Here is a 26,937-nt window from a genome sequence, read left to right on the forward strand (position 1 = left end):
TCTTTGATGTGTAGTTTCTAACTGTAAAGAGTGTAATTGTTTTGATAATAAACTGTTCTGTAAGTGCACTTAATTTTGTAATCCCAGTATCTTACCGCTGCCCAGTCAGCTTCCTACCGGTTCACTTCTGTTAAAGTATAAATATCTGATTACAAAGAAGATTCGTACTGTCTTTTTCTATTTGTCAATATTCAGACCATCACTTGTCATTTCCAACCTATGTGCTGTAGAGTGGGAAGCAAGTGTGATGTCGCAGTTAGACAGTTAAGGAGTTGAGTGGTCATAGACGGAAACAGAGTTGTGAACGTCAGTAGTCTGGAGAACTGTATATAAATGGTTTTGTCATTACTATTTCTATCAATAACTTACTGTGCCGCACTGTTATATTCTCATATGTTTCATTGTAAGTAATTATTTAAAGAGCAATAGCCAATAATAACCATTCTTTCAGCTCTGCTCATTAGTGCACTTGTCAATGGTGTTTCTAGAAAGCATATTTGCACAGAAATTATATTTTCTGCCATGACCTCGTGCAGTAATTCACTTAGTATTTCATTACGGCTACCACATTCCACCACAATGCATACACCAATATTCTAAAGAAAAGTACTGCAATTCTTGTACGTGTATTTATGCCTGTGCCTGTGTGTATTGACAGGAATATAAGGATGAATATTCCACTTTTTCAGCTACCAGGTCAGTGATCAAAATGGTTCAAATGGCTCTGAGCACTACGGGACTTAACATCTGAGGTCATCTGTCCTCTAGACTTAGAACTACTTAAACCTAACTAACCTAAGGACATGACACACATCCATGCCCGAGGCAGGATTTGAACCTGCGACCGTAGCGGTCGCGTTGTTCCAGACAAACGCCTAGAACCGCTCGGCCACAACGGCCGACATCAGTGATCAAAATGATTTTTTTTTTGTAGCACACGCATTGCAGATATTGCAATGAACTAGTGTTATTTTGACGTGTATGTGAAATGGAATTTGTTCACAGACGGCAAATTGATAGAAGATTTATTGAGCTTTCCAAAGTGTTCCAGAAAACAGTGTACTGTTCACTTTTGCAATTGTTGATATCGGACTATTATCGTTTAAATTGTACCTCCATAGAAGAATAATATGCTAAACTAATCTCTGCACTGGAGTTCCTGCAAAATGACAGTTTCTACCACTTGACAACAACGACTTATACTAGGAGAACACATTTCGAGAATTGGAAAATAGACTCTGATTATTTAAATTGAAGAACCTCCACAGTACAACGTGTCAGAGAAACACTAAATGTGTGTTGATAAGTGAGAAAAGAGAAACGCGAATTTTTCAGTTATGAGGAATCCGGAATTTTACGTTTCTTAGTGAACACCGACAATAAAGTGGGGTCTCTGAGTCTCCAATGTACAGAGTTATCGCAAGCACGTACAGGGTTTCAGAAGACTACTGCACAAACACTACAAGATACGAAGAAAATAGAACAACATAAATGTCTAGAGCCCTTCACCAAGTTTGTAGCTCGCATTACAGCTGGTCAACATGGACACCTGTAACACCAGAGCTCCATAACTCTTGTGACATAATTTTTTCTTTTCTGTCTGTTCTATCTTCTATCATTAAGATATTGAAATATTGATTGATTGCATTGATGGCGCAAAAGTGTTCGCTTTTTTCCTTTGAAAAACTTTGATGTCATGGTTTGATTCTATGCAAAGTAGTGTATCTATCATTTAAATGCTTTGTCTCATTTGGAGGGAACAAAACTTAATGTATATAATAGTAATTTTGTTTAAACAATTTTTATAGAAATATCAATATGAGCAAACGATATGTTTTGTTTAAAGTAACTACTTGCTGTTATGTAACGACTGATCCTCACTAAGGGCTTTTAGTGGTTCCCCTCCAGAACAGAACTTAGTAGCGCGCGCAAATTGTAGTTGGCATGGGTAGAAGAGGTGGATTAAGATTCAGTCGGGGATGAGCTACTGAACCACTAACAGCTCACAAAAAGGTTGTGAATTGTGCTGGTACCGAGAGCGGCTTTTTGTGCCGTTTTCCAATGTGCCAAAGCTTCGGATGGATGCGGTGACTAACTGGAATTATGTTGGAGTTGACATCTATCATCGTCACCAAGAAATGACAGAGTCCAGCAATTCCGCCTGCAAATCCACCCACCAACATGCACTCGCCACCACGTTGTGCAGTCACTGTAAGGGAACCAAGGAATTTTAGAAGTGTACAATGAAGGATCAGCTCATGTGGATGATATATTTGTTTCCACATATCCACTTATGATCCTTACCATGCTGAAGTGATTACTGAGTGCCCTTATTGAACGAAAATTAAAGTCCTGTGTTTTACTAATTAATGCCTCTTGAACGTAGTAAAAAGAAAGTTGAAGTTAACGTGGCAAAAGAGTGTGTTAAAGTAAATAATGTTTGCTGAAGGTAATTTTGCAATTGAAACTGCTTATTAAAAGTTTGTGGGCTTGCTAAAAAACGAAAGTGAAAAATAGAATCTAAAGTAATAAAGTAGCACAAACAGGTATTAAAACAGTTGCTGCTAACTTTAAAAATTAAAAATTCTTAAAACTGAGCCTTATAAAGTTTTGCTTAGTTAATGATCTTAGTGCTGCCCGTTGTAAATGGCAAAAGGTGAGTCAGTATTTTACAAATACGTCAATTTTGTGTCTCACTGCAGTAAAAGTTGAGAACTGCAATTGTGGAAAGTTATGTACTCAAGCTTGCTAAGTGGTTGTTTCTATTGTGTACTGAAAGTGCATATTAATAGTGTAACGGGATCCACAGTTTTTCGATTGTGCTCATGATAGATAACAATTAACAGAAAGACCACTATCTATGAAAACAATAACTTCTTTTATTCAGAGGACAGTGAGAAATAGTTTGTTAGTGAATTTTTTTATTCACATATCAGATAGAAAAGTAATTGGTAAAAGAGAGACTAAACCTATGCCCAAATTACTGTTTTGCAGTGAACTTCATTTACAATTTTTTTGTCAGATAGGAAAATGTTTGAAAAGTAATACTGAACCTATGTCCAAATTATGATTATACCGTGAATATTAATAGCCATTCAGTTGACTAAGCCCTGAAGGTAATAGTGTGTATCGTTATCTATTATATTTATGCAAATAGTTTGTTCTGCTCTAACTGTCAGCTCCAACTTTAAGGTCAACATATGTTAGTGACAGAGTTCATTGCACTCTCGTGTGATATAGGCTGTATCTGTCCATTTAAGTTACTCACAATTAGTTTCTTGAATAAAAAAACTGTTACTTATTCTTATGCCTATTTAGTCTGGCGACCGTTTTCTTTATTTTTCGAACAATGTCGATAGGTTAAATATTGTTTATTACTGTTTAATTATTTACGTAATTCTGACTTTCATTTCCGATAAGCCACCTTCGTTAGGTACATCACGGTCAACACAACAAAATTTCTTTCAGAGGGTAACACTGCTCCGCTTCTTTATACTGTAATTGCTTTAATAAAAATAATTTCACTATACGAACTGCCTCCAGCTTTGAGATTATAGTATAACAGTAGCGGGCGGTAAGTGTTATACACCGTTTGCGATGCAGCAGACATCGGTACGCGCTTGCAGTTGATTGATACGGCTGACACATAGTGACTGGGACCCGCGAACTAATTTAATGTGGGAATACTGGCCGGATGTTTTTGTCTACATGTTCCGACACGCCTGCTCCCTAATTCAGCTTAGCGACGGCGCGTACTACGGATGGAAACTTGGAGGGATGCGATGTTCCCTGATGTTTTCTTTCCTGTATGTCTGGTGCTTTTTACGCTGCCGTCTACTGAAACCCTAGGGGTATATATGGATAGATGTATATACAGGCGCCGAAATGTGCTTGCCAGAAGAATTTATCGACAGGGAGTTATCGCTAAATAGTCACACGCCCTCTCTGACAGGTGTCACAGTCGGATAATCATCCCTTACCGCCTAACTTCAGCGTCCTGATCACCTTCTGGTAATGAAAACATTGTCCCGTCTCTGATATTCGACGCTTTTACTTCCACAATTCTGTAGTGTCCTTGGCAAAGGTTGCGGGTAAGCAACCGATGTTTTTTGAGGGCCACGAAGTTATATAATTTCGTTACTTGTCGGTGTTGGTGGTAACAAGTACACACGATCGGATCTCAGGCCGCATTCCGGCGTTGTACACAGGAACTACGACGCTGCCGGAAGTCTTAAAAGCACTCAGCGCTTATAGAGATTGCACTAGCCAAACTTTCTGTGATTACTTGCGGCTTATAAAGGAGAAGTTACATTTTCGTGGCACAAGGCGCTTTCTATGAAAACTTTTCGTAGCCGAAACTGCTCATCACAGGCCTCTTACTTTACGATCTCGGCTGAATACAAATTGATTTTCATACTGCGAGTTTTATGTGCACTTGAAGCAACGTTGCGCCACTGCCATATGCTGCTGATACGAGGGATAACGCTCAGAATAGGCGTGCTGTAGATTACGATCTCTACATCGTAGCGACCCGCAAATAAGGACAAGATTTACAATGGAGAAAGCGTTCGTTTCTCGTTTATGGTCCATATACAGATAGGCAGAAACGAATGGCCAAGTGTCCATATTTTTATCAATTTTTTGTACTTTTTATCCTTTAATGTCGATGTACTTGAATTTTATAATGTATTAAAAAAAATTCTGTCTAGATCTTGCAGTTAATATTAGTATGAAGATACCATTTGTAGAAGCAATCTTAGGGCACTGGTGGTAACTGAGCAGTTCATGAAAGTTTATCATGGGAACTTGTACGAGGGTTGGAACTTTAATAGTGGCAGCTATTTATTTACAGCTCGTACAAAATAGATACGTGTTTCAAAGTTTTACTAACCTTTAAAGTAGTCACCAGCACTGTGTATAACCCGTTGCCAGCGATGTGGAAGTCGTACGATACTCTTAGCAGTGACAGTTGTGTTGACAGTTCGAGCGGCGCGGTCTTTTGCCCGACGAATTTGTACCAGTTCTGAAGCGAATGCCGTGAAGTGTTTCCTTCAGTTTAGAAATCTGGTTGAACTCACGGGGGCTTAAGTCAGGGGAATGCAGTAGGTTGTATAGCACTTAGCAACCCCATCAGTCAAACAAATCAGTAGCAGCTTGCAGTGTATGTTCTCGAGCATTGTCCTGCAAAACGATGATCAGGTCCTGCAGAAAGTGCCATCAATTCTGTCTCTAAGCTGGTCGTAGGTTGTGTTCCAAAAATAAACAGCATAGAGACAGAAGTGATGACACTTTCTGCAGGACCAGACCATTATTTTGCAGGACAATGCTCGAGCACGTACAGTGCAAGCTGTTACTGATTTGTTTGATTGATGGGGCTGCTAAGTGCTATACAACCTACTGCATTCCCCTGACTTAAGCCCCCGTGAGTTCAACCAGATTTCTAAACTGAAGGAAACACTTCACGGTATTCGCTTCAGAACTGCTACAAATTCTTCGGGCAATAGACCGCGCCGCTCCAACTATCAACACAAGTGGCATTGCTAGGAGTATCCTACGACTTCCACATCGCTGGCAACGGCTTATACACAATGCTGGTGACTACTTTGAAGGTCAGTAAACACGTATCTATTTTGTACGAGCTGTAAATAGATAGTTGCCCCTATTAAAGTTCCAACCCTCGAACAATACCTAGGAAAATATTACACCATGAGGTGACAGGGTTGAACACTATTTCATCTATTGACTATCAAATTGTACTTCCAGAAACTGAAGATGATCTCCAAATACGCTGTCCATCTTTTTCAGCTGCAGAAAATACACCCAAACGGCCGTTCAGGTACACTGTGATATCTGCACGTTACCGAGAGCTAGTACAGCATGTGATTCCTGCTTTGGAAGAGTGTAACCTTTAAACAAAGGAAAAGAGAACATTGTAATAGAACTGCTGCTTTGTTGGCTGACACAATGATATACACTAAAGAGCCAAAAATACTAGTACACCTGTCCCATATCGTGTAAGGCCCCCGAGAGCACGCAGAAGTACCGTAACAAGACGTGGCATGGACTCGATTAATGTCTGAAGTGGTGTTGGAGGGAACTGACACCATGAATCCTGCAGGGCTGTCCATAAATCCGTGAGAATACTAGGGGAGTGGAGATCTCTTTTGTACAGCACGTTGCAAGGCATCTCAGACATGCTCAATAATGTTCATGTTTGGAAAGTTTGGTGGCCAGCGAAAGTGTTTAAACTCAGAAGAGTGTTCCTGGAGCTAATATGTAGCAATTCTAGGTGTGTGAGGTGTCGCATTGTCCTGCTGGAATTGCTCAAGTCTATCGGAATACACAGTGGGCATAAATGGATGCAAGTGATCAGACAGGATGCTCACGTAATTGTCGCCCATGAGAGTCTTAGCTAGACGTATCACGGGTCCCATATCACTCCAACTGCACATGCCCCACACCACTAAAGAGCCTCCACCAACTTGAACAGTCCCTTGCTGACATGCAGGATCCATGGATTCATGCAATTGTCTCCATACCCGTACGCGACCATCCACTCGATGCAATTTGAAACGAGACTCGTCCGACCAGGCAACACGTTTCCAGTCATCAACAGTCCAATGTCACTGTTGACGGGCCCAGGCACACGGGTGGCCCTTCGGCTCCGAAAGCCCATATCGATGATGTTTCGTTGAATAGTTCACACGGTGACACTTTTTTCTGGCCCAGCACTGAAATCTGCAGCAATTTGCGGAAGGGTTGCACTCTGTCGCGTTGAACGATTCTCTTCGGTCGTCGTTGTTCCCGTTCTTGCAAGATCTTTTTCCGGACGCAGCGTTGTCGGAGATTTGATGTTTCACCGGATTCCTGGTATTCACGATACACTCGTGAAATGGTCGTACGGGAAAATCCCCACTTCATCTCTACCTCGGAGATGCTGTGTCCCATCGCGCCGACTGTAAGATCACGGTCAAACTCACTTAAATCTCGATAACCTGCCATTGTAGCAGCAGTAACCGATCTAAATTTTAAGTGATGGCAGACACTTGTCTTATATAGGCACTGCCTACTGCAGCACCGTATTCTGCCTGTTTACATATCTCTCTATTGGATATGCATACCCACACCAGTTTCTTTGGCGCTTCAGTGTATATGCTATTATGCATGTATTCCACGATAATGATGCAATTGCACCAATTTTGAATGTTTGTTCTGTCGTATAAGGACTATCGGTTGATGTTTACCTGCAAACGTCAAATTTTCAATTTTATTTGCGCAATGGTTTTAAATTAGTATCATCTAATCTTGTTGTAAAGGGAGATGTTTTATTAAACGAGTTTATTATACGCGACAACTATATCTGATCACTGGCTCCCACGGTCTTAATGTTAAAAGTGTATCATGATCTGTCTTCTACACCTGCGAAGATGGTTTCTGGCGCGTGACAACAACGTGCTCTGTTTAACCCCAATGAGAGTGGCGAGCAATGGTTGGGGGTTCGCTCCTTGAGTGGTGTCGTTTTGTGAGTAAATGACGAAATGAAAGAAGATACCTACAGTTATTGAGTTGTAAATTATTATTTTTCGTTTTATTCGTTGCATCTAATGTTAAGATGTAAAATTAATGCTGACCTCACTACAGGGACTTTCCATGTCAGGCACTTTGTTAAATGTAATTGTGTGACTATTTTACTTGCAGTAATTGCATCTTTCTTGCACCCTCGATATTCTATCACAAATGTTAGTTTTATGAGTGTTTCTCGGCACACTACGACGTCATCCATGGTCGATCCGTTCACTGCTACTGTGCGACCCACGCACTGAGATGGCGTCGCTTCCCTCGGGTGCGTCCAGCTGTGTAGCACGACGTAATCACCTTAACTGCGCACAGGGGTGCCAGAAACAAACGAGCACAACAAGCGCCTTTCACGTGATCGTCAGAGGAGTGAAGAGCACCACGTGCAGGATCAAATAACTTGTCATATTTTACTAGGTTTGTAAAACATTAGATCGTCTACAGCTTTGTTAACGTGTTTGTCAATTATAGAGTGCGTTTCACGTGTTTGAAGGAAATTTTGATTGATGGCAGAGCTGACAAGATGGCGCACGTTGTTTGCGTTTAAGTTCTGCCGTTCATGTTTAAACGGAAACGAGTTTTACCACAACTTTTTTGACTACTTCATGGGTTTTCAAAACGATGGAAAATGAAGTCAGTGGTAAAAACAAAATAGGTCTGACAGTTACCAGAATGGTAGAGGCGTTCCGTCTTCAGACATATATTACGCAGGAAGCGGCTAAGAAAAATATTTTACGCACACAAGCGGGAGCGCAAAAACATAAAAAAATGTAGAACCTGTCTGGTTCTTCTACAGACGATGTATGCGCTCCTATGTTGTGGTAACTTAATTAACTGTAGCTGGAGGACTATGTAGAAGGGAATACTTTTTCTCTTTCTGTGCAATTAAAAACAATGTGGTAATGTAATGACAATTCCACTGTTCAATGCAGAGGAGAGAGCGGGTGGATGGACAGAGTACATTGAATGCCTCTGTGAGGGGAAGACATGTCTCAGGACGTGATAGGAGAAGAAACAGGAGTCGATATGGAAGAAACAGGAGATCCAGTATTAGAATCAGAATTTAAAAGATATTTGGAAGACTTTCGACAGAATAAGTCAGAAGGGATAGATAACATTCCATTAGAATTTCTAAATCATTAGCAGAAGTGGCAACAAAACGACTCTTCACGTTGGTATACAGAAGGTGTGAGTCTCTCGATATACCATTTGACTTTCGGAAGAATATCATTCACGCAATTCTGAAGATTGCAAGGACACACAAGTACCAGCATTATCGTACGATCGGCTTAACAACTCATGCACGCGAAGTTGCTGACAAGAATAGTAAACATAAAAGTGTAAAAGAAAATTGTGGATGTGTTATACGACGGTCAGTTTGGTTTTATGAAAGGTACACGCACCAGACAGGCAATTATGACGTTGTGTTTGACAGTGGAAGTAAGATGAAAGAAAAATCAAGACACATGCGTAGGATGTGTAGACCTGGAAAAGCGATCGATCGTATAAAGTGTTGAAAGATGTTCGAAATTCTCAGGAAAATAGGGGTGAGCTATATGGAAAGACGGTAATATACACACACCAAAAAATTTTGCATCACCTCGGTTGCCAGAACTCCTGAAGATAGATGTTGACTGTGGATATTGTATCACAGACACAGTCCTTTTGACTGTTAAGGTACGTCACAAAACCCGCTCAAAGATGTAAACAACCATGCATGAGCAGCGCCTGTTAGACGGAGGGGTTTAACAGCAGATCACTTTCAGCCATTCCACCAGTAAGGAGGTACACGGCTCGTATTGTCTGTAGTTCAACAACGCCTAGGCGGCCAATACACGGTTCGATCGCGTCTACGGTGTTCCTTCGTGCTAGGAAGGCTTCTCAACAAAGGAAGTCTCCAGTCACCTCAGAGTGAACCAAAGCGATGTTGTTCGGAAGTGGAGGAGATACAGAGAGACAGGAACTGTCGATGACGTGCCTCGCTCAGGCCGCCCAATGGCTACTATTGCAGTGGGTGACTGCTGCCTACGGATTATTGTTCGGAGGAACCCTGACAGAAACGCCACCATGTTGAATAATGCTTTTCCTGCAGCCACAGGACGTCGTGTTACGATTCAAACTGTGCGCAATACGCTGCATGATGCGCAGCTTCTCTCCCGACGCCCATGGCAAGGTGCATCTTTACAACCACGACGCCATGCAGCGCGGTACAGATGGGCCGAACAACATTCCGAATGGCCCTCTCAAGATGGGCATCATGTTCTATTCACCGATGAGTATCGCATATGCCTTCAACCAACAAACGTCGGAGACGTGTTTGGAGGCAACCTGGTCAGGCTGATCGCCTTAGACACACTGTCCAGCGAGTGCACCTAGGTGGAGGTTCCATGTTGTTTTGGGTGGCATTATGTGGGGCCGCCGTACACGGCTGGTGGTCTTGGAAGGCGCCGTAACGGCTGTACGATACGTGAATGCCATCCTCTGACCGATAGTGCAATCATATCGGCAGCTTACTGTCTAGGCATTCGTCTTCATGGCCGACAATTCGCGTCACTATCGTGAATATCTTGTGAATGACTTCCTTCAGGATAACGACATCGCTCGACTAGAGTGGCCAGCGTGTTCTCCAGACATGAACCCTATCGAACATGCCTGAGATGGATTGAAAAGGGCTGTTTATGGACGATGTGACCCACAACCACTCTGAGGGATCTACGCCGAATCGCCGTTGAGGAGTGGGACAATATGGACCAACAGAGCCTTGATGAACTTGTGGATAGTATGCCACGACGAATACAGGCATGCATCGATCCAAGAGGACGTGCTACTGGGTATTAGACGTACCGGTGTGTACAGCAATCTTGACCACCACCTCTGAGGGTCTCGCTGTATGGTGGTACAACATGCAATGTGTGGTTTTTCATGAACAATAAAAAGGGCGGAAATGATGTTTATGTTGATCTCCATTCCAAGTTTCTGTACAGGTTTTGGAACTCTCGGAACCGAGATGATGCAAAACCTTTTTTGATATGTGTATTTTCAATGTGAGGGTGAATGAAGTCAGTTGTTAAAAGTTTGACTACCCAACTGGAGTAATCATCAGGTTCTAAGTGTAAATTTATTTTGCAGAGTTTGATGTGTATATTTCTCTCTGAGGTTCTAACATTCCTTGCTCCAGCATTTTTTTTTCTTTTTCTTTGTCATACACAGTGTTAAAATAAATGCAAGAAACGCTTTGTCTGCATTCGTAGCCTTTCCCAGCAGTGTCAAAATACATGTCGAACAATACATGACGACGCAAACAGCGTCTGATTGAAAAGTGAAGTTAAGTTGACAAGCTTCGTTGCTATGTGGACGGACTTGTTTGACAAACCAGTGGATGGAAAGAGTGAATTTGACAAATAAGCCGAAACGTGTACGGGCTGCTTAATACTGTTCTGGACAGTTTGGTTTCCTTACGGTATTTGTTGATGCCTCGTGAAGCATCTAAAGAGAAGAAGGGCTCAGCTAACAGGCCTTGTAGGTATGTTGAAAAGAGTAATCGAGGGAGCAGAAGAAGACAGAAATTACAGAGAAAGACCTAGACTGGAGTATATTAAGGAGGTAATTGAAGACATGAATTGTTTTTCATACTACGAGCTGAAACGGAAGGCGAACGAGCGAGAAGAATGGGGAGCCTCACGGCTGCTGACTAGAGGGAGAGACAGTACTTTTATAATCAAACAGCATATGAAACGGTCTTCGTAGGGAAATTTAGATATGTATTCGCATGTAAAGAATTTTAATCCTCTGTTCATTGCAGAAAATACCACTTCAGTTTTAAGGTTCTTTTTATTTAAAACTCTATCGATTTCGGGTTGTTACATCCCCATCATGAGGTGTTACAAGTTTGTGCTGTGACCCGAGCACCGCGGTGGACGAATACTGGTCGCGTTTTAAATAAAAAGAACCTTCAACTGAAGTGGGATTTTCAACCTCTGGTTTAATGCTCAGTTGCTGATGTTCCTCCCGAAGGATTTACTCTGCTCAATAACAAATATGTGAGGTGATACCTGAGGTTTCCAAAGATATGGTCGCCTTACAGTTTCAGAAAAAACACCAAACTATCCTGGAAGAGCTGATGCCGAATACGACGTTTAGTATTGCACGGAGGGACATGGTTTATCATGTAAACAAGAGTCGAAGAGACTTGACGGATCATAAAAACACAACAGCAACAGGTGTAATTGAGTGGCTCTGACAAGGCGCGCGCGCGCGCTGCTCACCGAGCTGATGTAGTTGTAGAGCGAGAGGCCGTCGTCCCAGGGGCGCTCGAGCTCGCAGGAGAGGTTGGCGGGCCGCAGCTGGTGGCTGCGGTCGAGCGCGGCCAGCCCGCGGGCGAACACGTGCACGGCGTCGTGCAGCAGCGCCGGCTCCGCCTGCAGAACGCCCGTGCGGTGCAGGATGGACGGCCCGACGGGCGCGAAGCGCGACATCTGCTCCAGCGCCGCGCGCACGCGCTCGTCCTCCACCGCCACCAGCCGGAACGCCGTGATGTTCACCGAGTTGTACTTGAAGTCCTCCAGGTCGAACGTCTCCATGTCCTGCCGGCAGCGTCGGGGGGCTCTCCTCAGCTCGCGTGGGACAAATATCGCACACTCAATATCCTAAATCTAGATCTGCGTGAATCCTCTGGGTAAGAATGCTATTTCGTCACATATTTATATCTTTGCTATTATTTATAAAACCTGAGAGTCAATTTGTCGATCTTTTTATTTTCCTTATTGTGATTATATTTGGAGGGCTGTCAGCGGCACAATCCGCCGCTCTTCACCCGAGTGACAAGACAACTAAAACAAGAATAAATTGTTCCATACATAAGGCGATAAAAAAGGGGAACATAAAATAGAGTAAGGGGAGAAAATGGAGGTAAAAATACACTGAAATGGAGACGTTGATGGGGGACAGTTGAAAAAGTCACCAGAAAGTTACAAAACAAAAACACAGTTGGTGATTCTTAAAACACAGAGAAGACACTGAATGCACATGCACAGGTTAAAAGTCGGCCACAGTATTAAAAACACTCCGGAACAACACACTTAAAACCCACTTGGAGAACACACAATGAAGAATAAAACTGCCAGGTGGGACCTGCCGAGGCAAAGGTCAGAGAGGATGGAAAAGGAGGGGAGAGCAAGGGGCAGCAGGGGAGGGCAGGAGATGAAGAGGGAAGAAAAGGCAGGAGGGAGTGCAGAGACACTGAAAGGGGGCACAAGAGAAGGAGGGGGAGTAGGAGGGGGAAGCCGCTCAGGAGGAGGGAGGGGGAGGAGAGGGAACCCTGAGGAGGAGGCAGGAAGATGGGGTTAGAGTTGGTAGGAAGGGTAGATGTCAGGGCGAAGCTCATCATCTGGGAGGGGTACATGGTGGAAGTTGCATTGGGAAAGGAGATGGAGGGTGTGGAGATGGATAGAGGGTGGGACACAACAGTAAAGGCGCGGCAACTGGTTGGGGGTGGAGAGGAATGGAGACACCAGGGGGTGAGGGGGATCAACGTGGTGGACAATATATAGTGTGCGGATGTGTTCAAGGAAAAGGAGAAGGTGGAGGAAGGGGATGAGGTCGTAGAGGACGCGCGTGGGGGACGGAAGGCGGATGCGGAAGGCGAGGCGGAGTGCATGGCGTTCGAGGATTTGGAGGGCTTTATAGAACCGGGGAGGGTTTATCGATCTGCCTAATCACAGTGAATATGTTGCTGCTACCTCTGGTTTAGCAGTGATACAATCTTGTAGCAACCGCTGCCTGCTAGAAAATTTTACGAATAAAGTGTGATTGTTGTGAGCAAGTAGCAATTCATGCTGTCCCAAAAAGAATGACCCGATTTTAACTTGTAATAATATTGAGATAAATGTCACTAGGTAACTGAAACCGCGCTAGAAGTAATCGGCATGGCCTAGAGTTTCAGAGAAAATCTGCCAGATGTCGCTACGAGCGCTGACCTGGGGCGTGCAGCCAGTCTGGCGAATATGGCGTCCGCACAACAGAGGGCGTATTGTGTTATTGAATTTAGTCGTAATCAAATGTTCAAAATGTGTGTGAAATCTTATGGGACTTAAGTGCTAAGGTCATCAGTCCCTAAGCTTACACACTACTTAACCTAAATTATTCTAAGGAGTAACACACACACACACACACACACACACCCATGCCCGATGGAGGACTCGAACCTCCGCCGGGACAAGCCGCACAGTCCATGACTGCAGTGGCTAGACCGCTCGGCTATTCCCTCGCGGCATACTCAATCAGTGATCGCAGTTGAGCAGGCGTTTCGTATTCGATTTCGTGCTAAACTACCATCACGAAAGAACATTCGACGGTGGTATAAACAGTTTGAAGAAACAGGGTGCCTCTGTAAAGGCAAAAGTCCTGGACGGCCACGCATTCCTGAACAAACAGTGGAACAAATCCGACGAGGATTTGAGCGGAGCCCCCGCAAGTCTACGCGTCGTGCTAGCCGAGAACTAGGCGTTACCGCGCATAACAGTGTGGCGTCAGTTACGGCGTCGTTTAGCCCTCAAAACATACGATCACGACTGGCACAAGCTCTGCGAGATACTGACAAAGTGAAGCGAGTGGACTTCAGCAATGCTATTCTAGTGGACATGGAAGATGACACTTTTATGTCACGGTTGATATTCAGCGATGAGGCAACTTTCCATATTAGCGGTAAGGTTGACCGTCATAATGTACGTATATGGGGGCTCGAAAATCCTCACGAAACAGTTGATCACGAACGTGATTCACCAAAAGTGAATGTTTTTTTTTTGCGCTGTTTCGCAAAGCAAGGTTTATGGACCCTACATTTTTTTTAGGAAGAAGCCGTAATAGGACAATCATATCTTGCAATGCTGCGGAACTGGTTATTCCAACAACTTGAGTCTGACAATTTCATCTGTCAACAAGATGGAGCACTACCACACTGGCACAACAACGTGCGCAGTTTCCTCAATGCCAACGTGCCTCAACGTTGGATAGGGCGTACAGGACCGCGAGACCAGGCTTTACACTCTTGGCATCCTAGGACCCCTGACTTAATACCATGTGATTTCTTCGTGTGGGGGTATGTTAAACAATGTGTTTACGTTCCTCCCTTACCTCGTGACATTGATGAACTAAAAACCAGAATATCAGCTGCTGTAGATTCAGTGAAAGAAATCACCTTACTCTCAGTTTGGGATGAATTCGGCTATCGGCTAGATGTCGTCCATGCAGCCAACGGAGGACATATTGAACATTTATGATGGATTTTTATAAACTTCTGTCTTTTCTGAGTAATTTAGTATGCAATTTGTTGGTGTTAGGCCCTTCTTCCTAATAAATAATTCTATTTAAATTCGGGTCATTCTTTTTGGGACTCCCTGTATAAGTCGACCACAGAATAAGAGTGTGCACGCTTCGGTCAGATTATCGTGACTTTTTATCGCATTATTTCACCAAGACACACGGAACGACTTCACATTGTATGCACAACTGCTTTGACATAATTCAAAGTACGTTCTTAGGCGGAGCTCTGTTGTGTCAGCCGCTCGGTTGGGTTGAGAATCTGACGCGGCCGGCACTGTGCGGCTGATGCACCAAGTCTACATCTGCATCTACATCTACATCTACGTGATTAACCTGCTATTTGCAGTAAAGTGCTTGGCAGACGGTTCAATGAAACACCTTCAAGCTGTCTTTCTACCGTTCCATTCCCGAATGGTGAGCGGGAAAAACGAGCACTTGAATTTTTCTGTGCGAGCCCTGATTTCTCTTATTTTATCGTAATGATCATTTCTCCCTACTGGTATATGAGTTTTTGCGCCGCGTTGTTTCACTTCAGAGTTTCAGTGTGGAAAGATCGTTGTTGCATAATGGCACGCGGAATGTTAGTTATAGGTTTATCTTACATAGAAGATAACAGCAACCAGCCTCTTTTTACAATCCTGCTTATTTATTTAAATACCGTCGTTACTGGTTTCAAACTGACAGGTTCATCTTCAGACGGCTCCTTCACGTTAAGATAAATTTTACATAAGCTTTCGCTTTTTTTTTCTCAGGTGATGAAATTTTCTTGGGGTGGTGGTGCCCTACACCCAAAACGATATGTGAGACAATGCCTTTTTCACAGTAATTGTGCCTCAAAACGATTTTAAGTGATGTAAACAAATTATTGAAGGGAAGATGTTTCGGTTACTTATGAAGAAAAATCCGCGCCATCAGTTCCAGTGCAGCATTCATCCGATCTTGCAGCAGTGAAAGCGGTGTGGTTCTTTTTTTTTTAAGTGTATATGTACGCACATAATCTAAAGCACCACTCACACAGTAAGAAGTTTCATCACAGGGAAGTTTGTATACAAAGACGGCGATATTACAACCACGGTTGTAATATCGCCTCCTTTAAAATGTCGCACGAACACAAAGTAACTGATCGAGGGATAGAAAATCAACAGAAATCGCTCAACAGAGGAAAGTTCGATTGTACACAGTATACGAAAGAAATTGCCCATCCTATAGCATAAGTGTACCGTACGTCTATGGAGGAGCGAAGTGTGCCTGATGATTGGACAAATGCACAGATCATTCCATTTTTTCAGAAGGATCATCGAACATACGCAAAAGGTTATAGACCTGTATATCTGACGCCGGTCTGTTGCAGAATTTGGGGACATGTTTTAAGCTCGCCTGTCCTGACATTTCTAGAGACCGAAAATCTCCTCTGTAGGAATCATCATTGATTCCGAAAACAGTGTTTGTGTGAAGACCAGCTCGCTCTGTTAGTCCTCGAGCCGTACATAGCAGTCGATGCTTCCGAAAGGCATTTGACAAAATTTCACACTGCTGCCTAATGAAGAAAATAAGGGTGTATGTAAAATCAGACCAACTGTGTGCCTGGACTGAAGAGTTTCTAGCAAACAGAACACAGCATGTTACTCTGAATGGACTGAACCAGACGTAGAACCAACTTCAGGAGTGTCCCAGTGGAATGTTATAGGACCATTGTTTTTCACGATATATATATATATATATATATATATATATATATATATATATATATATATATATATATATATATATATAGCGAGTTTATGGCCATTCTTTGGAAAGTTCGAAATGGACGCAACAGGGGAGATAACCATCATTTTATGGAGGTCTATGGTTCCACCCTGGTCATGCTTTTAGTAAAGACATGACATAAACGCGTGCGAAAGAGGCCCCCAAAGCTGAATCTTTTTTTCCCAAATAATTTTCAAAGTCGCTGGTTGGTCAAATCTGTGTATGCAGAGCAAGGGGCGGTCTCACAGCTTCGAATACTGCGCTCCGGCTCGTGATTGGCTTGTGCTAAAGTGGGAGTAGTCTAAGATGTAAATGTGCTTGGCTACCGAGCTGGCAAAAAAAGCTGAGAGAAAGAGAAGAAGACTGCTATACTGGCGCCGCGCGGGATAAGCCGAGCGGTCTAGGGCGCTGCAGTCGTGGACTGTGAGGCTCGTCCCGGCGGAGGTTCGAGTCCTCCCTCGGGCATGGGTGTGTGTGTTTGTCCTTAGGATAATTTGGGTTAAGTAGTGTGCAAGCTTAGGGACTGATGACCTTAGCAGTTAAGTCCTGTAAGATTTCACACACATTTGAACATTTTTTTTGTTATACTGGCAGTTCGCTAGTATAGAACTGCAGGTCATTACGTAATCGGTGAGACTCGTGTCCTTTGCTAGTGTGACACTTAGAGCCTGTGTCAGTCACCATCTGAACCGTCAGAGGTACTGCTTCTAGCATCAAACACACAACAAGTGATGCGTGGGTGTAATTATTTGTTTTGAGTCGGCCGTCTAAACATTTGACACATTCCGTCACGCATAATCATGGCGCTTCAGTCTGGAACCGCGCGACCACTACGGTCGCAGGCTCGAATCCTGCCTCGGGCATGGATGTGTGTGATGTCCTTAGGTTAGTTAGGTTTAAGTAGTTCTAAATTCTAGGGGACTGATGACTTCAGCTTTTGGGTCCCGTAGTGCTGAGAGCACGGCGTAGGGCTCCAATATATGCTTCTCAGAACCCTGTGCTTTGGAACCAAATTTTTCTTTATGGAATAGTAGAGTATAGATGCTTGACTGTAGCGTAGTTTTTAGGCCATACCACGGATTCATGTGTATGAAGTCAGGTAAAGCGATTAGTTCTTGTTAGTGTCTTGTATTGATCCCCAACTTATCACTTTGTTCACCATCGACTGCATATCATTGAAAGTGTTTGTCCGATAAAAAAAAATGTCTGTGTGCCGTTTCTTTAGCCATTTGCTTTTGTCTTGTGATGTTAAGAATGTATAAATCTAGATCACAACTCATCCCAGTGTTCTGATTAACATTACCTTTGCCATTTTTATTAATGTTTTACTTACAGTTGAATGTTGGAAGCTTTCAAAGAAAAGTAATGCTTCCAGAATACTTGGGCAGATGTGATTAGATTAGATTAGATTTACTTTCATTACAATAGACCAATAGTGAGGAGGTCCTCCAGGATGTAGAACATTTCAGAAGTAAATGTACCTTTTGTACACCTACAGACCATTTACAGGTAAGTAAATGGTAAACTTGCAATTCTCTGCGACATGTAGCACATGCATCGTAAGTAAATTATTAGTGTTTTTCACGTTCAGTGTGTTTACCAGCCCTGCTGGGGTGTATGAGGGACGTGAACGTCGTCAGATGTTGAGTGGTCATTGTGAGGGACATGGAGATGCTGCATACTCGTGTGGCACAGCACACGTCAGGTTGAAGACGTCTCCATTTGGCCGGACAGACGGATAGTGCAATATCCAGATTTGTTGGCCGTTCAGATGTGATCATTCGGATGTAACAGTGACCTGACGCTGAAATGTGTGAAAACTAGCAAAGTAGGCATACACCTTATCTAGATTCCGGTCAAGACATCTGATCACCACGAGGGACGATCGCTGTTTGTGGACCACTCACGTCGTAACCGCTGCACATCTGCGCCTCCCATCCAAGAACATGTAATGGACTCCCTGCAACATTCAGTGCCTTCCCGTCCATTGGTCAGAGATTAGCAACAGCCAGAATTACTGTCCCTTGCATAGGCTGCCATCGATACCATAAACACAAACGGCTGCGTTTTGAGTGATGCCATACTTGGGAAGCATGGTGTGATGAGAAAGGGCATTGTACTGTGTTCAGCAAGAAATCGTGGTTCTGCACTACTGCAGATCAGCATCGTTAAGAATATGGCGGCGACCTGGGAAGAAGTTCCATTCTTCCAATGTTCTGGACGGGCACAATGGTGTTACTTCTGATGCCATGGTGTGGGGAGCCATCGTGTATGGCTTCAGGTCATGGCTGGTAGGGATTTGAGCACTACGGAATATCTTCCATACTAATGTGTTATCTCTCATGTGACAGTATCGTGCTGCCATTTTTCAACAGGAGAACGCTTTTTGACACATAGTGTGTGTCACTATGAACTGCCTGGGTGATGTCAAAGTACTCCCGTGGCTATCAGGATCTCTAGATCTTTTCCCGATAGAACATGTGTGGGACCGGCTAGGATCTCAATTCCATACCAGTGACGGTATCCCGATTATCAAGGACTGTGGGCCACCTTACCTCAGCTACAGCTTTAGGGGACACCTTTTCCAGACGAAGCTGTGCATGACTACAGGCGAAATGGGGTGCAACGTCATACTGCCAAGTGGACTCATACTGCCAAGTTAATTCTAAATTTGATTCTATACTGTAACCAAAAAACTAATCTCCGCCCAAATATGCCTGGAGACCCAACGGTATCTTCTGGCCTCCGTGTCATCCTCAGCCCACAGCCGTCAATGGATGTGGAGCTGGAGGGACAATGTAAGTTTACGAGACCGGAGCCACTGCTTCTCAGTCAAGTAGCTCCTCAGTTTGCCTCACAAGGGCTGAGTGCACCCTGCTTGCCAGCAGTGCTGAGCAGACCGGATGGTCACCCATCCAAGCGCTAGCCCAACCCGACAGCCCTTAACCTCGACGATTTGATGGTAACCTATGTTAGCACTGCTACAAAGCCGTCGATACTATAACGACCTCACATTTTCTATAAGCGAGAGAAGTTTCATTTCGTACCCTCCTTCATTCCTCAGTATTTCAGTTTTTGTTTGGTTAGGTGCATTGTACAAAGAAATGGAAAAAAAATGATGTGTCGAAAACTGACGACTTTGTGCCTGTGTAAAACTAAACGTCAGACTCAGGCGAAGCCTTGTTGACGTAGGAATCTGTCTCAGCCCCTCATCACCTTATACTTATTGGTTCTGTATTCCTGTTTGCGGTAAGGGCAACGACCGTACCTCCTCGGGGGAGACGGGTGCTTCTTTGTGGGTCAGTGCATTGGAGCAGGTAATCTCTTTCGCCGTCAAGGCCTGACATATTCTTCCCCCTACACGAGGTGAACTTCAAAGACAAACTTTTAGAGGTGGTCGTATGGACCAAAACAAGAAAAAATACCCAATAAACACGCGCCCTAAAATGCTTAACATAAGAGCAATGAGCACATATTCATCTTCGATACTGTGAAACACACCTCTTCTTTTACAAGGTCTTTGCTTCCATACTTCGGGTGGAGGTAGACGGCCCGCATCTCGTGGTCGTGCGGTAGCGTTCTCGCTTCCCACGCCCGGGTTCCCGGGTTCGATTCCCGGCGGCGTCAGGGATTTTCTCTGCCTCGTGATGGCTGGGTGTTGTGTGCTGTCCTTAGGTTAGTTAGGCTTAAGTAGTTCTAAGTTCTAGGGGACTTATGACCACAGCAGTTGAGTCCCATATGCTCAGAGCCATTTTTTTTTTTGGAGGTAGACGGACCAAAACAGGAAAAATGTGTCCAGTAAATATGGACTCTTTCTGTACGCGAACTGTAGTTGACAGTAGCGCAGATGACCAAACGCCAATGGCTCGTTAGGTACCCACTTTAGAGCCCATGTTTGACGGACACCTTTCTCGTTGTTTTGGTCCATGTAACTACCTCTCAAAATACGGACGGAGCTTTCAGTGGAAGACATGGTCTCTCAGTAATGAAGATAAACAAGTACTGATGGCTCTTCAGGTATTGGTTTCAGAACCAATGTTTACTAGACATTTTTGCCTTGTTTTGGTACAAGACATCATCTCTGAAAGTTTGTCGGTGGAATTTTGTTCACCCTGTATGTGTTCGTTAATCCTCGCTGGCTAGAACTCTTCAATACGAAACAAAGTTACTAGTTGTTAAAACGGCTGGCATTTGACAACTAGGCCCATCACTTCCTCACGGGAATGGCAATGTCATATCATAAATGACCTGGGCAGCTACGGTCGCAGGTTGGAATCCTGCCTGGGGTATGGATGTGTGTGATGTCCTTAGGTTAGTTAGGTTTAAGTAGTTCTAAGTTCTAGGGGACTGATGACCTCAGCAGTTATGTCCCATAGTGCTCAGAGCCATTTGAACCATTTTTTGACCTGGGCGGGGATGAATGCACGGCAGAATGAAATGGAGCACAAGAACAACGAATTTTACAAATAGACTTAATAAGTAGTGAGACTTATTGAGAAAACAATGACCCCAACATTCATAGTTCCTGACCATATCGTATCTCTGGCACGAGAATACTTGAAAACACTGACAAGTCCAACGGACAAAGAACGAAATCTCTGTAAGTGGTTGGAAGGAGCAAAGGTAGGCTTTGTGAGGATCACACATGAACAACAGCCCTCCCGTCATTACGAGTAGTTCTTTATCTTGTTAGACCGCGATCTGTGGAGCAAAGGACGCAGCTGTATGTCACGTTGCGGCAGCGGTGAAACACAAATAAAATCGCGACACGATTGTTAAAATTAATGTTCCGAAAGCAGAAGAATGCATAAACTCTGCCGGCCGGGATGGCCGAGCGGTTCTAGGCGCTACAGTCTGGAACTGCGTGACCACTGCGGTCGCAGGTTCGAATCCTGCGTCGGGCATGGATGTGTGTGATGTCCTTAGGTTAGTTAGGTTTAAATAGTTCTAAGTTCTAGGGGACTTATGACCTCAGCAGTTGAGTCCCATAGTGCTCAGAGCCATTTGAACCATTTTTGAGCAGCGACTTTAGCGAACAATGGTTGCATCTCATGTAATGTGGATTTTACTTAATGAATTAACTACTAATTCTATCCAATTGATCGAAACATTAGGTACACCGAAGATCCAACCCAAGTGAACAAAACTTTAATTGGATCTAAACTAATTAACGTCATCATCATCATGATCATCGTCATCATCATCATCATCGTCATCATCATCATCGACTAATTCCATCATTTCCTGAAATGGCGGCTTTGAGTCGGCGTGCAACATAAGATTCCTGCAGGTTCTTGCCTTTCTGCTGATCTTGAGGTTCAAGAGTAATCTGGCTATCTTCCTCAGGTGTCTGTCTCATCTGTCCGATGGTCTTCCCCTTAGTCTTTTTTGGTAGATCAGGCTCCAGTCTACTACTTCTTTTGACCACCTGCCATCTTTTCTTCGCGATACATTACGTCATTTACCTTTGTTGTCTGCAAGATATCAAGTGCTTTCTTTCTCTCTTTCTTTGTGTAGACCAATGTTGATCTTCCATTCCTCTTCGGGCTACCATTTGTTTTCTAACAATGACCTCATTTAATACAAATGTCTCAGAGCCAAAGTTATTACTGGCAGTATACGTTAGCCAAAATCTGTTTTCTTCAGATCGGTCGACATCTTGGATTTCAAAATTGAAGACTATCTTCCATAAGCTTGCCAGCATATTTTCATATGTCTAAATATTTCTGGTTTTAGGTCTCGTTTCATATTTAGCAGTTGATCCAGATAGTCATATTCTGTGACGCTTTGCAGCTGCGTACTTCCAGGAGACGCATTTCCCTCCCCTGTCAACTCGCTCGCCTTGGTCTTAGTTTTGTTGCAATTCATTTTTAGGCCAGTTTCAGAGTAGACTGACGTATTAACACTTAAATTAGATCAGCAACTTCCTTTGACTTTCGCCACTTAATTGATTCTGTGATTCAAAGGAAGTTCTCGATATTTCAGGTGCTACAATCTTTACTATTCGGCTGCAGTTGCTGCAGTTAATTAAATTGATAACTGTGATATTGATCATAGAACGCAGGCTTTCAGGACCGGTATTTGCATTATTGCTTTATACACTGATCAGCTAGAACATATTGGCCACCGACCTACTGTCGATGTAAACTCATCCAGGCGATGGGAGCGTCACCTGCCCCACACACACGGTGCGTGTAGTATCAGTAGGATTGCTGTCCGTATGTAGGCTGGGCAAGGCGCGCGATCTATCTGAGTTTCACCAAGGGCAGATTGTGATGGTCCGGAGGCTCGGCAGGAGTTGAGTTCAGTTGATTTTTTGGAAGAGGCCAACTAGCGAGGTCATCGGTCTCATCTGATGAAGGAAGGATGGGGAAGGAAGTCGGCCGTGCCCTTTTAAAGGAACCACCGCGGCATTCGCTCTAAGCGATTTAGGGAAACCACGGAAAACCTAAATCAGGTTGGCCGGACGCGGGATTGAACCGTCGTCCTCCCGAATGCAAGACTAGTGTGCTAACCACTGCGCCACCTCGCTCGATGCTCGACAGGAGAATTTCGGAAACTGCACATGTTGTCTGGCGTTCAGGGAGTACTGTGATGAGTGTCTTCAACACATGGCAAAACCAAGGTAAAAACCACGTCCACACGTCGCGGGATTGGGCGGTCACCCCTCATTACTGATGTCGGACGTCGTAGGCTAGGCAGACTGGTAAAACAGGGCAAGCGACGAACTGAGGCGGAACTAACATCAAACTTTAATGCTGGACGGAGTAGAAGTGTGTCTGAAAGCAGAGTGCGACGAACACTCCTAGCGATTGGCCTCCGCAGCCGACGACCTATGTACAGGGTGTTTCAAAAATGACCGGTATATTTGAAACGGCAATAAAAACTAAACGAGCAGCGATAGAAATACACCATTTGTTGCAATATGCTTGGGACAACAGTACATTTTCAGGCGGACAAACTTTCGAAATTACAGTAGTTACAATTTTCAACAACAGATGGCGCTGCAAGTGATGTGAAAGATATAGAAGACAACGCAGTCTGTGGGTGCGCGATTCTGTACGTCGTCTTTCTGCTGTAAGCGTGTGCTGTTCACAACGTGCAAGTGTGCTGTAGCCAACATGGTTTATTCCTTAGAACAGAGGATTTTTCTGGTGTTGGAATTCCACCGCCTAGAACACAGTGTTGTTGCAACAAGACAAAGTTTTCAACGGAGGTTTAATGTAACCAAAGGACCGAAAAGCGATACAATAAAGGATCTGTTTGAAAAATTTCAATGGACTGGGAACGTGACGGATGAACGTGCTGCAAAGGTAGGGCGACCGCGTACGGCAACCACAGAGGGCAACGCGCAGCTAGTGCAGCAGGTGATCCAACAGCGGCCTCGGGTTTCCGTTCGCCGTGTTGCAGCTGCGGTCCAAATGACGCCAACGTCCACGTATCGTCTCATGCGCCAGAGTTTACACCTCTATCCATACAAAATTCAAACGCGGCAACCCCTCAGCGCCGCTACCATTGCTGCACGAGAGACATTCGCTAACGATATAGTGCACAGGATTGATGACGGCGATATGTATGTGGGCAGCATTTGGTTTACTGACGAAGCTTATTTTTACCTCGACGACTTCGTCAATAAACAGAACTGGCGCATATGGAGAACCGAAAAGCCCCATGTTGCAGTCCCATCGTCCCTGCATCCTCAAAAAGTACTGGTCTGGGCCGCCATTTCTTCCAAAGGAATCATTGGCCCATTTTTCAGATCCGAAACGATTACTGCATCACGCTATCTGGACATTCTTCATGAATTTGTGGCGGTACAAACTGCCTTAGACGACACTGCGAACACCTCGTGGTTTATGCAAGATGGTGCCCGGCCACATCGCACGGCCGACGTCTTTAATTTCCTGAATGAATATTTCGATGATCGTGTGATTGCTTTGGGCTATCCGAAACATACAGGAGGCGGCGTTGATTGGCCTCCCTATTCGCCAGACATGAACCCCTGTGGCATCTTTCTGTGGGGACACTTGAAAGACCAGGTGTACCGCCAGAATCCAGAAACAATTGAACAGCTGAAGCAGTACATCTCATCTACATGTGAAGCCATTCCGCCAGACACGTTGTCAAAGGTTTCGGGTAATTTCATTCAGAGACTACGCCATATTATTGCTACGCATGGTGGATATGTGGAAAATATCGTACTATAGAGTTTCCCAGACCGCAGCGCCATCTGTTGTTGAAAATTGTAACTACTGTAATTTCGAAAGTTGACTGCCTGAAAATGTACTGTTGTCCCAAGCATATTGCATCAAACGGTGTATTTCTATCGCTGCTCGTTTAGTTTCTATTGCCGTTTCAAATATACCGGTCATTTTTGAAACACCCTGTATGTGCCACCGTTAACACCACGACATCGGGAACTACTACTGAAATGGGCATGTGACCATCGGCGCTGGACGTTGGCGCATCGGCAGAGCGTTGCGTTATCTGATGAACCCCGATACCTTCTTTATCACAGAGATAGGAGGGCACGAAGCTGTCGTCTTCCATCAGAACATCTTATAACGGAACCACTATGTACTTGTGATGCTGGTATAATTTTGCATAAATATTTGCGAGTATTAGTTTATGAGAAAGATCGGTAGTAGCGAGCCAGTTTGGATTTGTCTTCACTACTTTCGAGTCGTGTGTGAGAAGTTTGAATCATAAATGGTAAAGAGACAATATTTTGTACAGTAAGAGAGTATTTTATGTTGTTATTGAATGTAATGGCCGATGAGCTACTCAAAGGTTTTAAAAATTAACAGAATTATAACAAAAACTCTAGAGAAGCTGAGGGAAAGTTATGATTGGACGAAAAGAGTGGCGTCCAATTTTTGACGTGTGCAACCCTGTCAGAAAGGCAGAGGTAGTCTGAGCGTTGACCTGAGAGCACTTGTTGCTCATGGCTGCGGAGGCGAACATTAATATTGTGCAATAAGTGCTCTAATTCACTCTAAGGTGTGTGGTATCGTTTATGTGCACAGTGAAAAGTTGTCTCGTGAAGTATGAGGTCGTGGATGCAAGAATTTTCCGACTAAACGACTGATTTTGGCTACGGTTGTAATGGATGCCGCAACGGCAATGGTGTAATATGTGGCGTATTTTGGAAGCACGCCATATACATGCAGGGAGACCCGAAGGCCCTGTGCTACACTGGATTTAACCACACTGAATGTCTAAGAATGAATAGCACTCCACAACAACAGGAAAGGCTTTGCACTTAATTTTGTGTAAAGTCATTTGTAATGGAGTAGTGCATTTATATGTTTTCTTTGTGAACTTTTAATATAGTGAATTTCAACCAATCATTTATTTATTTACCTACTCCATGAGTAATTCCTAATTTCAAAGTTCTATAAAGTAACAAGAAAGCACAAATCTAAAGATAAAAACAGAAGTTAAAGAAAACATTGGCGTCTTTGCAAATGTCAGTGTTGTAATAATGTGCCGGCCGATGTGGCCGAGCGGTTATAGGCGCTTCAATCTGCAACCGCGTGACCGCTACGGTCGCAGGTTTGGATCCTGCCTCGGGCATGGACGTGTGTGATGTCCTTAGGTTAGTTAGGTTTAAGTAGCTCTAAGTTCTAGAGGAGGGATGACCTCAGATGTTAAGCCCCATAGTGTTCAGAGCCATTTGAACCAATTGTAATAATGTACTGTAAATGTTAAACTCTATTTAAATGCATTGGTCGGTTTGGATATAAGCGTAATTTTCCAAGTAACTTTCAATTTTCATTATATTCAGGTAAATTTAAATTCTATTTTTACCAAATTTAAATATTAAGAAAAAGTGAAATTTCAGTAAAGTTTCATAACGTTCTTAAGATGGTTGTGAGATCTTCGCCACATTTTTTTTTTTCAAAATGGCTAGTGAAAAGTACGTGTAATAAGTAATTCAAAATTAATTGCTACAGAGCAGGTAATGTTTCAGTAAAGCAATTAAAGTAATTAGCTCATTTAGAGCTTGGCGACCACAAAAAATAGCCGATAAGCTTTATTTCAGATGGATAATTAAGGTAGTTTTATCACAGAACTTCCATTTGAGACATAGTTTGCTATTTGATGGATGGGTACCATCCAAGGTAGCCAGTGATAGCTGTGAAAAGTGAACTGTAAGAAGGAGTGTTCGTCAGAGTATCGAACCCTCTATATCCAGTCATTGCTTGGGTAAAGAATAAACGAGTACTCATTTGAGATAATAGGTAATACCAGGTTCACACAAAAGTCAACGATTTAATATTTTATAGGTGT

At 43.6% G+C, this 26,937-nt stretch overlaps 1 protein-coding gene across 1 annotated transcript in view; it reads right to left on the minus strand.

Annotated features, from left to right (window-relative positions):
• LOC126251146 (glutamate receptor ionotropic, kainate 2) overlaps positions 1-26,937 on the minus strand; it is a 1,402,037-nt gene that overhangs the window by 387,686 nt on the left and 987,414 nt on the right. Inside the window, exon 7 of the mRNA XM_049951920.1 lies at positions 11,841-12,158. Coding sequence (XP_049807877.1) covers positions 11,841-12,158 — 318 coding nt within the window. The remainder of the gene's footprint in view (positions 1-11,840; positions 12,159-26,937) is intronic.

Source organism: Schistocerca nitens, chromosome 1, assembly GCF_023898315.1.
Source record: "Schistocerca nitens isolate TAMUIC-IGC-003100 chromosome 1, iqSchNite1.1, whole genome shotgun sequence".
Lineage (NCBI taxonomy): Eukaryota > Metazoa > Arthropoda > Insecta > Orthoptera > Acrididae > Schistocerca > Schistocerca nitens.